The sequence below is a fragment of the Ochotona princeps genome, chromosome 22 (genome assembly GCF_030435755.1).
Source record: "Ochotona princeps isolate mOchPri1 chromosome 22, mOchPri1.hap1, whole genome shotgun sequence".
Classification (NCBI taxonomy): domain Eukaryota; kingdom Metazoa; phylum Chordata; class Mammalia; order Lagomorpha; family Ochotonidae; genus Ochotona; species Ochotona princeps.
In genome coordinates this window covers 2135900-2148850 of record NC_080853.1, presented here as the reverse complement: position 1 = coordinate 2148850, position 12951 = coordinate 2135900, and the positions used below count along the sequence as shown (strand labels likewise).

General features: G+C 59.8%; 1 protein-coding gene across 1 annotated transcript; it reads right to left on the bottom strand.

The window, feature by feature from the left end:
* Positions 1-154: 154 nt before the first annotated feature.
* CTSZ (cathepsin Z) lies at positions 155-8096 on the bottom strand. Its single transcript, XM_004585935.2, has 6 exons — positions 7810-8096; positions 7375-7538; positions 4731-4910; positions 1765-1915; positions 1117-1279; positions 155-361 (listed from the first exon to the last, which is right to left on the bottom strand). Exons 1-6 carry the CDS (start codon positions 7950-7952, stop codon positions 251-253), a joined length of 912 nt encoding a protein of 303 aa, XP_004585992.1. The 5' UTR covers positions 7953-8096; the 3' UTR covers positions 155-250.
* Positions 8097-12951: the final 4855 nt, after the last annotated feature.

Here is a 12951-nt window from a genome sequence, read left to right as displayed (position 1 = left end):
TCTCGAGACCTGCCGTCCGCAGTGCCGGGTCTCACGGTGCGTCACCAGGTGGCTGGCAACTGGTGGCACCATCCCTGCAGGGGTCTGAGCTGATGCCCAGCTCACTCAGTGCTGCTCATCCACTGCCCCGTGGTCCTCCTTCCAGCCTCCCGCAGTCCTCACCAGCCTGGCCCCGTCCCGAGAGGATGCCCCACTGCTTTAGGGCTCACGGCATCGCTTCCCAGCAACTGCCCTTGCGCACACAGCCGCCCTAGAGGATGGGGTCTCCGTAGGTACAGGACTCCTCGATGGCGAGGTTGTAGCTGGCGCCCTGGCCACCCTTGTACTTGCTGGTCACTATCCTCATCCAGCCCCTCTCGCCCTGCGGGAAGGAGATGGGGGGTCAGTGCGGCCCCTCCTCGCGCTCTGCACCCCCCTTGGCCCAGCCTGCCAGCGGGCAGGAGAGACCAGCTCCTCGGCTGCCCCCTCCCATTACTCCAGTCCCAAATCTCTTTTGTGAAATACTTGCCTTGGTTAATGTTCAACACGAGGGCCCTCTGCCAAAAGCTAATTAATGTAACAAAACATGTTTACTCTCTACCCCTTAATATCGCCATTGGCAGTCATTTAATACAACGTCCACATTAACTGGTTTCCCCCATTTCACGTGTCTTAAACTATTAATGGCTAATACGAGGTCGTAAAACTTGGGCAGTAGTTCATTTATCTCCCCCGAATTTTTGACCTAACTCAGAAAGCTTTTGAAAAACCTACCTGGTATGGGGAAAGGCCCGAAACGGACAGGAAAGAGGAGTGAGGTGGCTGGGGAGGGGAAGGGCACAAAGCAGGTGGTTCGCTGTGGCGGTGGAGCAGCAGCTCCAATGCCAGCAGGCCTGCCCTCGCCCCGCACTCCGGGGCACTGGCACTTGGCAGAGGTTGGCGTCTAGGACCAGGAGGCCAGAAATGCCCCTGAGCATGCCCGAGAGCGCAGCAAAGACCCCACGGCACACAGAGCTGGCCCTGGGAGTCTCCTGCCGTGGCTGGAAATGGCTGCAGCAAGCAAGCGGCTCATGGCCAGTCCTGGCCAGGCATCCATGGAGTTGCTCTAGGGGCTGGCCGGAGAGAAAGGCAGCTCACCCACGGTTCTCCCCAGGAGTTGCGGACAATCCAGTACTCCGTGCCGTTGCTCACACCCCACCCGGCCACGGAAATGATGTGGTTGATGAAGGACTTCTCGGAGTACTCCGTGTAGATGCCCCCGGTGTAGTTGGCCATCTTCTCTGTGGCCATTATACCGCAGCTGTGAGCAAGTATTAGTTAGCACTGGCACTGGAAGGGGTTCACCTGGAGCTAGCCCTGGCACTGGAAGGGGCTCGCTGCTGGCAGAGTGGCCTTACACTGCTCTGAATAAGGATGAGGGCAGAATTGCTCCTTGCGGACACAGGATTAAAAGCATCTGAAACAGTTGTCCCATCTACCTTCCTCCATGCCTCAACCCTCCCCAGCCTCGTTGGAGACCCACATGGGCATGCATTCCTTTCAATTATGTAAACAATGTAAAAAAATAAATACTGCTGTGAAAGCCCAAGTCGCAGTGCCCATCCCCCAGCCTCTGGCAAGCAGCACACTGGCTGCCTGTGCACGTGTCCCCAGCCCTCCCAGGAGGGGCATAGCAGTGAGCAGCGCAGGCAGGGGCGGGATGGCTCGGGCAGGGGCAGTGGCATGGCTCTGGCAGGGGCGGCGTGGCGCGGGCAGGGGCGGTGGCAGCCGGGAGCAGCCCCTCACCTGATGGGGCCGTTGGCGTAGATCTCCGCCATCATCTTCTCCCGGCCAGAGACGGAGCCGTAGTCACCCACCTTCCACAGCGTGTAGTTCTGGATGGGGTGGCACTCGTGGAACTCGGTGCACGTCCCACACAGGTTGAACTTGTCGCACTCTATGGGAAAGCAGGGAAGTTAGGTGGTGGGAACCTGCGGCGCACAGGAGCCAAGGACAGAAAGGGTCCCACTGGGCACCGTGGACTTGCTGCTGCTTTCAGGAGCCCCTCCCAGGGCCTTGGCAGCAAAAACACCCATCATCATGTCACAGGCTCTGCAGGAGAACGCTCCTCCCACGTCACACCAGGAAAGGAGGGTCAGCCACCTCTTGGCAGGTGCTGATGAGACAGTCCTACTGGGGCTGAAGCCATGGTGCAGAAGGCTGACACTACCGTGTGATGCTAGCATCCCACATGGGTGCTGGTTCAAGTCCCAGCCACTTGTCAATGCCCTTGGGAAGGCAGCAGAAGATGGCCCAAAGGCTTGGGCTGCTGCCGCCACCCACATGGAAGACCTGGAAGAAGCTCCTGTCCCCTGGCTTTGGCCTGGCCCGGTGTTGTGGGCTAAAGAGTTGATTAGCACTGGTTAAGCTGAGCACCTACAGCACCTGGTCTAATGGGACTCATTGGCATCCTATTGTTTGGTTAAAGGGCTTGGGGGGAAAGAATATAAAGGGAGTAATAAAGGGCTCACTGGTCTCCTGTCAGTGCTTCATCCCCAGACCCTCTCTGTGTCCACGTTACTGGCTCTGCTGGCCGCAGCAAATGGCGCCCAACATGGGGCATGGCACAAGGGACAATCTGAGGGACCCCTGGACCTAAGAAGGTAAGCTTAGAATTTAAAAATTTTGCAGGGGCATAACTGATTTCATCCCCAGACCCTCTCCCTGTCCTAGGGCACGAGAGACAATCTGAGGGACCCCTGGAACTCTGGAGGGGCATAATTAATTTCATCCCCAGACCTTCTACCCATCCTGGGGCACGAGGGACATTCTGAGGGACCCCGGAAGTCTGGAGGCAAGTTTAAAAATTTTTGCAGGGGCATAAGTAAAATTTATCATGGAGCAAGAACTTGCGAAAGTGCAGGTGATTAAGGGAATCCGAGATCTGCTCCACTCACAAGGCACCGACATTAAGCTTAAGGCCTCGCAGAAGTTCGTTGAAACTGTCTGCGACGTATTCCCATGGTTTGCTCTCCTTGGAGTCACCTTTTTCCTCTGGCGCTTGGTAAATACTGCTTTGTCATCCCGTCAAGCGGTGGTGCAACCCTTCCTTCAAAAACTATCCATAAGAAGGGGGAGTGAGCCGCAAAGCAGAGAGAGAAGGAACTCCAAACCAGGGTGAGAAAGGAGCTGCGAACCAGAATAAGACAGAAGGAACCCCAAACTGGGACCCCAAATCAGGGTAAAAGGGAGAAGGAACCCCAGACCAGATAAAGTCTGGTGCAACTGCGCAAAGTAGATTTGGGGTCCTCTTCTGAGGAGGAGCAAGGGGAAGAGCATGGAAGTGAGTCTTCCGAGGAGCCCCACCCATTGGAAGCCTGGCTGAATGCTTTGCTCTGATAGCAGATCTTGAGATGATGATTTTGCCAACAGCTGGCCGGAGCAGCCCAGCACCATCCCTTGCAGTCATCCGGGGAGCCTACCAGCAGATAGAATGTCTGTCTCTAACTCTTTCAAATAAAAAATGTCTTTAGAAAATTGCCCAGTATATTTAGGGTTCCCTCCCCCCCCCCGCAAGAAGCCTTTTTGGTTGCTGTTATTTTGCTTTGAGGCTATCAAACATTTAGCTTCAAGAGACCCAAGGCAGTTCTCTGCCCTACCAGGTCCCAGACACCACCACCAGGTTCCAGCCCCTGCTGGCTTCAGCCTGCATTCGTGAAAAGCAGAGTGACAGAGAGGAGATCTTCCATCCTCTCTTACTCCCCCACATGGTCACAGTGACCAGGACTGGACCAGGCTGAAGTGAGGCGCCTTGAGCTCCATCAGGGTCCTCCAGGTGGCTGGCAGGCCCCCAAGTACTCAGGGCCGTCCTCCGCTGCTTTCCCAGGCACATGAGCAGGGAGCTGGATGGGAAGTGGAAACAGCCAGGACTTGAACCACTGGCTCTGATTCAGGATGCAAGCTTCACAGTGCTGGCCCCTTACCCTGTCTTTGGAGCACCACACGTCAGCTCTCCAAATCTGCCTGGGACAGATTAAGTTGTCAATATAAACTGTTCTCTGGGAAACCAGATTCCCAGTGCTTGGCACAACTGGACAGTAGTGCACCTGTGGCCACGATTGTTGCTCCAGAGACATTCACTGCCAATCAGCAAGTTTCTTACAAGCTCCGGCCGTCTTTCACTGGCCTGGCCTCAACCCAACCAAATCAGTTTGGGACCTCAGTTTGGGGCCCGTTGGACTCCTGACCAGTCCAGAGTGCTTGCTGGCCTTCCCTCCTCTCCATCTGTCCCTGTGGTGGGCTCTGGGACCCAGGGACTGGACTCAGCAGACCAGAGTGGAGGACTCCTCCTGGCTGGGCAACAAAGCCAGAGGCACGGTGCAGATGCTCACGGGCATGGGGTGGCATCACTTCAGAGGGTACCTCTCTGGAGCCTCTGTCCTGCTGACTGGAGGCTTTCACCCACTAGCAGTTAGGATTTAGACTTTCCTTGGGTTTCCCAGGAGGGGTCCACACCCCATCCCCTACTGCATACCTTGAGGTCCCTCCCCATGGCAGGTTCTGTGTGTTCCCCTGAAGAAGGCCCATGGGCTCCAGATGCTGCTCCCCAGGCCTAGTGGGTTCAGGGTAGCAGGGGGGATTCCACAGGCTATTCTGGAGCTAGCTTGAGCCAGGAGCACCTGCTCCCTATGGGGAAGCTCCCCTGCTCCACGCAACACACACGCATACACCTGAGGATAGGGGTGTCAGCCCAGGGCACGGACAGGACATACCTTGGTCCTTGGCTTGGTAGTTGTTGCAGGTCTCATCAGGGATGCCATGACGGTGGGCATATTCCCACACTGGCAGGTCGTTGCCCCCTTCGCAAGAGCCAGCGTTGCCACAATCCAGAACATGCTGCACTGACAACAAGATGGAGGGCCACGCGCCCTTCCTCTTGATGTTGATGCGATCTGTGAGAGTCAGCAGCCATGAGGTCAGCGGACAGCCCCTGCCCTGCCCTCCCACCAGCTCCTGAGCCACTGTGCAAGCCTGACATCACTTCCTCACCTGCCCCTGGCACAGGTGCCAAGGCCCGCCACATCGTTTCCTGCTGTAGGACTTGCCTCCCCAAACAGCCTTCCTCTTCTTGCTCTCAGTAGACTTTCCACAAAGAGGACCGGTGCCTGGACACGCTAGGACCAGCACCAGCAGGGACCCCCGCCACCCTCTGCTCTTCATTCTCGGTGCCCCACGATCCCCTGTCCTCTACACTTCCGGCCCTTTCCCAGCTGCTGAAGCCGCTCTGTCCAGGGCTGTGTCCCCACCCTGGCAGCTCTGTTCAGGGAGCAGCTCCCAGGTGCAGGGACATCCTGCAGCCCCCCGGCGCATGGCCCAGTGGCACCAGGTGTCAGTAACCCCACACCCAGCTGTTTGGGTGCTGGCCTCTCTTGTCACTGCACTAGGCTGAAGGCAGAACTGACACTCCATTGCTGGGTCGCACGATGTGTTCACAGGTAGGCAGGCCTCAGAGGAGATCTGGGTTTGTGGGAAGCCAGACCCTTCAGAGCTGGGCAGTAGAGGTGGAGGTGAGTGTGGCCCAGGTGAGGGACTCATTTCAAGGCATGGATGCTAAGTACAGCAAAGGACGAGAGCTGGAGCTGCCCCCTCAGTGGTGACTCTGGCGACCATGGCATCGCGTAGCAGCCAGTGCCAGCATGGTGGGCAGGATGGAGTGGCAAGGATGGGGAGGAGTAAGTGGAGGTGGAGGGACTCTCCCGGAAGGTTGGCAAGGGCCAAAGGCTCCTTGCTCCTTTTTTCTGGGTGGGAGAGCACCTCGAGTAGGTGAAGCATGTGGGGTGGCTTCAACAGGAGGCTTGGGCATTCCACCCCAGGGCAAGCGGGCAGGCTGGCACTGCCACAACGCAGGGTAGATGCCCTGGCCCCATGCAGCCACTGTGGAGGCTTCTGTCTTAACCAAGAGGAAGCAAGCGCTGGGGCTGCTGTAGAAGGTGCCAGAAGCCTAAGGCACAGAGGGCTGAAGAGGTCCAACCAGAGGGCCACTTCACTCTGGCCTAGAGCCTCAGGCTAGCCCCTCCCAGAAATGCACATCCCACCTCCAGACTGCCCATAAGACTTTGTGACCCTTCTAGTTCCCCTCCCAATGTGACTGCCCCACCCTTGGCTCTGCTCCAAGGCCTCTTTCACTTCTTCTGCCAGTCCGTTCCTGGGCATTCTCCAGGGACTTTTCCCAGCTCCTCTCTAAAGGCCTACCACCCCCTGGCTGCTGGGCTCTGCCCTCACACTGTCAGCCCACTAAAAGCTGCAGGCACCCTCCCAGCTGTCACTCACGCCTTAGCCAAGTCTCCTGACTGCCCAACCAGGGACCTCAGTGTCAGGGACTGGCATTGTTGGCACAGCGGGCAAAGCCACCATGTATGGTAGTGCTAGCATCCTATATGGGCACCGGTTCAGTCCCGGCTGCTCCATTTCTGATCCAGCTCCCTGTTAACATGCCTGGAAAAGCAGCGAAAGACGGCCCAAGTGCTTGGGACCCGTGCCCAGCTCTGGCCATTGCAGCCATCTGGTGAGTGAGCCAGCAGATGAGAGAGTGCTCTCTCTCTCTCTCTCTCTCTCTCTCTCTGTTGCCTTCTAATTGTGCCTTTCAAATCAGTAAGTCAGTCTCACAAACAGCCTGTCTCCCCACCTGGCAGCAGGTGACACAACCCAGAGGAGCCCTGGCCAGGCAGCAGGCCACACCTGCACACGGGTCTGACCAGCAAGACGCCAAAGGCAGGGCAGAAGGCATCACAGCACCCTGCGCCTCTTCAGCGCCAATCCCTTCAACGGATGCCAGGCCCCCGCGGCCTGGGGGCCGCCCCTGGGGACAGCCCCTCCCTCCGCACTCTCGGCCTGCCTGTGGCAGGTGGGCCTGGGACTGGTTTGCCAACCTCTCTGCTCGCTTTCTCTCTTGGCAGGCGGTGGCCAGGAGGCTAAGGCCGAGCCAGTCCCCTTGGTGGGCGGGCGGCTGCGCGGCCGGGGCAGAACTCCTCTCCATCAGGAGCTGTTGCTGACGACCAGTTTCACTTCTGCGTGCCCAGAACACGTGCGGGGGCTCGTGGTTTCCCCGTTTCTTCTTCTGCACCGAAGTCTTAAGTCACAGCCTTCGGGGAAACGGGGGGCTGGTTCCTAGCAGCTGCCTGGCACGGGGCTTTGGCCATGGGCCCAGCCCAGACACCTCACAACGAAGATGGCTGGGAGTCACATCAGAGCAAAGGGTCCGGGGCTGTGGCCCCGTCCGGACAAGGCTCTCCCTGCTCATGGTCAGGTGGTGGCATTAGCTTTGGGGGTGCGGGGAGGGCAGGGAGTGTGTCACTCTTGGTGCCCGAGGCCCAGGGCCACCAGCTGGGTCACTCACAGCACCCCAGGCTTACTCACCTGCCATGGCACTGGTGCTGCCATGGGCCCAGCAGGACCCACAGTACTGGGGGATGTGCTGGTTCCTGGTGACGCTGGCGTAGTTGACACCGTTCACGTTGCGCCAGTCCCAGCTACTGGGCAGATCCGACGGGGACAGGTACTCATGCGGCCTGGGGTACGTCCTGGAGAGCCACCAAAATCAACAAGCTGATCGTGGGAGCCCTGTGCCCTTTCCCTCTCATCCCAGGAGACCCAGCTCTGGAGGGGGCAGGGAACCCCCCAAAATAAGGGGACCAGAGCTCCCTGCCAGGCAGGCCGGCTCTGTGGTCAGGTGGCACTCCCCACCCGCAATCAGGGCTCCCTCTGACCTCAGAGAGGCCCCCAAGAGGAAGGGGCTGGGCTTGACCTTGGCTCCAGGACCCCTAGCGGGGTGGGGTCCCTGAGGAGGCCCACCTGCGCCCCAGCTGCGACAGCTGGTAGCTCTGCAGCGGCCTGTGGCAGGTCTGGCCCGGCCGGAAGTAGAGGGCGGCCCGCGCAGCGCCCGCCAGCAGCAGCAGCAGCAGCAATAGTGGCCGCACCGGGCCAGACGACTCCATGCTCCCGCTCAGCTCCCGGATCCGCTCCGCTCGGGTTTCTAGATCCCAGCTCCCGGGTCCCGCGCCGGCCTCTGCCCCGCACCCCAGCCCACGCACTCCTCGGAGACCTTAAGGTGGCGGCCCCGCCCGGACCCTCCCCCGGGGCGGGGCCGTCCCGCCGGCTCCTGCCCGGCCCCGCCCGGTGACCCGGCGCCCGGCCCCGCCCACACGGTCCCCTTCCCTGGCCCCGGGGCACCTGCACTCAGGGTCACGTTGGGAGTCATGGGGCACCTGTCACCCAGGCGCCCGCTTACCTGAGCGCCAGGGCTGGGGGCAGGGCTGGGCCCTCTCGACCCGGGCAACCCCTTGCATCCTCTGAAACCCAAGCTTTCTAGGGAAGTGCGTAGGGGTGTTCCAGGGGTCCCCCCAGACTGATGCCCTCCCAAGCCGCTTCCCCAGAGTCCAGGCCTCTGTGGAGGGGTGGTTACCCTCAGGGAGCAGGAAGAGAAGATCCTTCGAGAAGGTGCTGTCCCAGGGATGCTGCTGGTGCATCAGAGAGGAGAGTGTCAGTTTCCGCTTCCAGAGAGGCCTGCGAGGTTGGCACTTCACCAGACCTCGTGGCCTGCAAAGGAGGAACCGAAAGAAGAAGCTGGTGTGGGGCCCCGGCACTTGACTTTCTCCCTGGGGCAGCCCGCCTCCTCATCGTCCCCCAAGACAGGTTGTCAGTCTGAGCAAGTCACAAGAAGGCCAGGTGTTTTGGCCTGGGATCCCCCGAGGGCTTGGCTCTGAAGTCCTGGGTTCAGGGTTCTGCCCGTGCCCAGCTCTCCGCATCCTGCTGTGCTGCCCCCTCAGGCTGTGGTGGGCTCCACTGGACAGGCCAGAGTTTCCCATGTTATTCTGAAAAGCTGTCACAGCCAAGGGGAAAGTCCCTCATGGCAACCCTTAGCCTCCAGCTGTCATGCGGGCCAGGGCAGATGACACATGAGATGGGATGAAGCTCCCTCAGGTGCCACCTGACCAGGTGCCTGGTCAGCTGGGCAGCTCCCTCACAGCCCACTCTGTGTGGGGAAGCAGCAGGTGCGGCTGAGGGACGGGGAGGAGCAGAGGGACGAGGAGGGCTGCGGCCCACGAGAGGGACAGGGAGGGGGTTGGCCCCGGAGAGGGACGCCTGGCCCAGCGCTTCCTGACTTCTCTGGGGTAAGCTAAGGGACTGCTGCTACAGGCAGAGCTGACGACCGTCGCTGGGCAGCAGACGCTGCGTGGCACAGGATCCAGCCCCCGCTGTCCCCGGAGGTGTCCCCCAGGCCTGAGCCTGTGGTACACGGGCTGGGAAGTAGGGTTACCATCCCTGACAGGAGTGACAGTCCGTCTGGCTTCCAGGCTCTCCCGTGTTGTAGTGTTGAAAGACCCTGATCAGTCTGAGGGTGCCCTGTGACTCTATCTGGGTCTCCCTCACAGGTAGGGCTACCATCAGCTGCTCCCAAGCACAATAACAAACGAGCTGGATCCAAAGCGGAGCAGCTGGGATTTGAACCGGTGCTTTCCTGTGGGAGGTGCTGCCCGGAGATTCTTAGATCTGCCACCTGCAAAGGTGACCTCTGTGGCACCCAGCTCCAACCAAAGGGGCGCCCTGTGCTCCAGTGTGCTCCAGTAGTGTGGTAGCCGCCTGCTGAGGGCCAGGCTAGGTTATCTGTTATCTGGGTTCCTTTGAAAGGGGAGGCGGAGTTCAGCCTGGGGCTGGCCCAACCCCAGAGTTAGCAGGCCTCAGCAGTGCTGGGGAAGCAGGGTAGGTTGAGGGGTCCCTACACTCTGAAGGTAAACCAAGAATGAGGAAGTAAAATCTGGTCCCTTCTCCCGGCAGGTAGTCTCCAAGCCCATCCAGGGCCCGTGAGCACGCCTGCGTTCCCGGGCAGGCTGCTGGCTGTGCCCACTGTCCAGGGTTCCTTTCAGAGGAGGGACGTGGTTACCACCTCAACCAAGCTCCCACGCTGCTGCTGCTGTGGCAAGTTGACATAGGGAGCGTCGATGAAGTGAGAGGCTTCTGGCAGGCAGGAAGAGGGGTTGCGGCCCCAGGAACCCTGCCAGCCTGGCCTGGGCCGTCCTTGGGTGGCAAGAGCTTGTCCCCAGGCTTTGCTCCACAGCACACGCAGCTGCCTGGCAGCCTGGCAGCCTGAGGACTTGCAGAAACCTGAAAGGTGTGTCCCTCCTGACACAGCTGTGGCAGGTGCCACTGAGGTCATGCTGTGGCGGGTGACTCACCTGCTCAGCTGAGCCGCAGTTGTAGCAGGCTCAGGCCAAGGCCCCACGGATGCCTGCCTGGGGCCCTGTGGGCCTCACCATTGCTGTTTAACCACCAGCCGAGGGTGTCACCACCTCCTGACTTGGGGTGAGCACTCAGGAGTTTGAGGAGGTATTTGGTATTTCCCTTGAAGCTGCCGTGAAGGGGCCTTTGTGGGAGTGTGTTAGGTGCGTCGACCATCAGCCGAGTATAGAGAAGCAGAGACGGCCATTATTGAAGGGAACTCTGGCCACAGACCTTTCTCCCTTGCAGTGAACAGACAGACATGGAGAAGGGGTTGCAAAGGACCAGAAAGGCCAGGAAATGAAACGTGCAGGGAGTTTTAAACCCCTCTTGACACCGACGCCGAAGCGGCTCCCTTCGGCCCTTCTCTGCTGTTGGACGTTGCTGTCTCAGGGGCGCACCAGGATTCTGCTGTCTGTCCTGGGTTCCAGCCTGAGGTCAGTGTGACCAACCGGCTGGAAGCAAGCTCCGCCCCCTCCGGTAACCACAGCAACCATCAGGGTGTACCACCGGAAGCTGCTGCTTGTGGAGCTGGCATCCCATAAGGGCGCTCCTTACAGTCCTGGATGCTGCGCTTCCCATCCAGCCCCCTGCTGATGCACCTAGCAAAGCAGCGGAGGGTGCTTGGGCCCCTGCTCCCATGTGGGAGTCTCGGAAGAGGCTCCTGGCTTCAGTCTGCCCCAACGTAGTAGCCATCGGGGAAAATTGAGATTGACCTCTCTGTGTGTCTGCCTTCCTCTTTTTTCAAATGAATGAATCAGTCTAAGAAAGGACAGAAGCTCCTCTGAAGATCCGTGCCCCCAAAGCCACATTCCGCTTTCTGGATCTTGCCAACCCCTCGCTGTACCCGGCAGACCCCAGGGGTGAGTCCCTCACTGTTCAGCGGAGCCTGGGAGTAGGGGTCGGGGAGCAGGTGCTGTCACCCCATTTTACTGGAAAAACTGAGCCCTTAGAGGGGCCTAGAAGCCTGCTTGAATCTAATCCTCTTTCTCTTTGAAATCCCATCAAGTTGCCTAGCCACAGACACAAAAGCCTATTGAATTCTAAAAATAAGGTTGATCTCTCCCCCAGGTCCTGATGAAGGGCGGCACCCACGTGGTCAGGGGGCCTGTGCCGCCCACCTTCCCCACCTGGGGAGGCCGAGGGCCTTGGGCTCTGGGGTCCTTTCCTGCCTCCCGCTTGGGTCTGCGTTGTCCGGCCCCCGCCCCCCCCCGAGCCACAGAGCCACAGACGTTTGCTATTATTGCACATTCCCGAGTTGGCCGCATCCTGGATACGGGTGTTTGTTTGCCGCAAGCGGACGGTGCTCTGGGGGCCAGCTCGCCCGTGCAGGGCAGCGCAGTTTCCTTGCCAGCTGTAGGGGTCTCTGCGTAGGCCTCATCCCCTTGGTCAATGGGTCAGGAGCTCAGGGTAGCTCCCGGATGCCTGTACAGTCAAGGCCTCCCCGCTCTATGGCCTGGGCCCACTAAGGACCCCTCCCTGGCCTGGCTGCGTCGTGGCCTGCTGAGCACTCCAGTGGGGCTGGGGCCATGGGCCCCAGGGCTGGCCTTGTCAGTGTCCACTTGTGAATTAGTGGTACGCAGAATGCCCTGCACCCACCCCCACCCCCATGGATACACCAACAAGTCTCATGAAGGACTTCATCATGTGCCCTCTGAAGTTGGGCCATCTGCACTTGTTGGGCTAGCATGGGGCCTCTGCCCTTAGTCCTGGGCTATAGCTGGGCACGAGGTCCTTCTGCATGGCAGGGGCTGACGCTTGCCAAGGGCCTGTGAAGAAGCCAGGGTGGCAGCTGTGGGAGGAACTGGTGTGTGGGAGGCCACTGTGGAGGGTGGTCTGGAATCACGGGTGTGGACACAGCCATGGGAGCGTGGTCAGACACATGAAGGTCCAGAGGAAGCTGGCCTATGGGAGTACAGTGCTCCCAGGCCACCAGTATCTCGGTGTGGCCTGTCTTGCTGTCCTGCAGCCTGGCCATCCGCAACCCCTGGTCTTTCCCTATTTCCTGCCAGCTGGTAGGAGGCTCTCCTGGCCTCCTGCAACTAGGCTAGGGAGGGAGGTGTGAGGAATGTGGGCAGACAATCAGGTGGACAGGACTCCACATGCTGGCAGAGCCTGAGAGGTGGAGAGAGTGGATGTGGGATGGGCTGGTTGAACACAGCCATGGGACAGAGCGAGGCAAAGGACGGTGTGCACACTGGAGGCTCCCAGGGCGATGCTGGAAACTGCCCGGCTGGCCTGCCTGCTGGTGTCCCCACATGTACTGGTGGACATGGGGGCCCCAGAGATCCGTCATACATGTTCTCCTGAGACCCCAATATACCAGTCTCCTCCACTGAGCGTCTGTTTCTCAAAAGCAGGATGAGCCATCTGCAGCTCGGCCAGGCCCTAGGAGAGCAAGCAGCTGCCGGCACCGTCCCAGCCCTTTGGCCTGCGGGCAGGTCTCAGCCAGCACCTGCGGGACGAGTGGACAGACCTCTGCGGCAGCCGTGACACAGGCTGACGGGTTTTCGCACGCGCCTGGCACGGGGAGAGGAGTGTGTGCCTCTGTTTCCTTTCTGCTTCAGGTGTTGCCCACTCAGGGAGGTGGAAGAAGCTGGGGCTTGGCATGGAGCAGTGCCACCTGCAGAACCTGACCCCTCCCCCCTTACCATTTCTTATTTGCTCTCCCAGAACTCTCTCCCAACGCGTGAGAAGAAAGTGGGGCTTGGCTCCTTT